At 59.8% G+C, this 637-nt stretch overlaps 1 protein-coding gene across 1 annotated transcript; it reads right to left on the reverse strand.

Moving 5' to 3' along the window:
• Nucleotides 1–15: 15 nt before the first annotated feature.
• LOC111814913 (cytochrome P450 2D17-like) lies at nucleotides 16–558 on the reverse strand (the record flags this gene model as incomplete). The annotated part of the gene is made up of 2 exons (XM_023708789.1): nucleotides 16–157; nucleotides 327–558. Coding segments are annotated over 2 exons (374 nt in total), but the record flags the coding sequence as incomplete, so codon positions are not given.
• Nucleotides 559–637: the final 79 nt, after the last annotated feature.

Below are 637 nucleotides of genomic sequence, written 5' to 3' on the forward strand. Positions count from 1 at the left end.
CCCAGCCGGGCTCACGCTGCACATCCGGGTGCAGGATCATGAGAAGCAGGGCCCAGGCCAGCGTGGTCGAGGTGGTCACCATCCCTGCCATGAAGAGGTCAGAAATAAACATGCGCAGGTTCTCATCATTGAAGCTGCTCTCGGGGTTCCCCTTGGCCTGTGCCAGGCAGAGAGGGTGGGCTCAGGGGGTGAAGAGAGGTAATGCCACATGAACCCCATCCTACACCCACCCATCCAGGTGCTGACCCCTCCCACCTTGCCTGCCCCCACCCCACTCAATTCCCAACACACTGTCCCTTACCCCTTTTCAGGCAGCTGACTCTCACCTTCTCCATCTCGGCCAGGAAGGCGTCAGTTAGGTCTCGGGGTGGCTGGGCCGAATCCCAGGTCGTCTTATGCTCTGTCAACAGGTTATCCAGCAGGTACAAGAAGTCCTTTAGTGCAGGCAAGGCCTTCTTAGCCACCCCTGGGATGCGCAGTAGGATGGGGACGGCATTCAGCACCTGGGACAGCCACAGAAGGGTCTGGGTCCTTCCTGTGCTCAGAGCTGAGCTGGACCTGCTTCAGGTCCCTGGTTGCTGAGGGGTGGAGGGAAGGGGCTGGCTGTGTCCACTGTGATCTGCCATCTCCACACACT

Source organism: Octodon degus, unplaced genomic scaffold (assembly GCF_000260255.1).
Source record: "Octodon degus isolate 3935 unplaced genomic scaffold, OctDeg1.0 scaffold01617, whole genome shotgun sequence".
NCBI lineage: Eukaryota > Metazoa > Chordata > Mammalia > Rodentia > Octodontidae > Octodon > Octodon degus.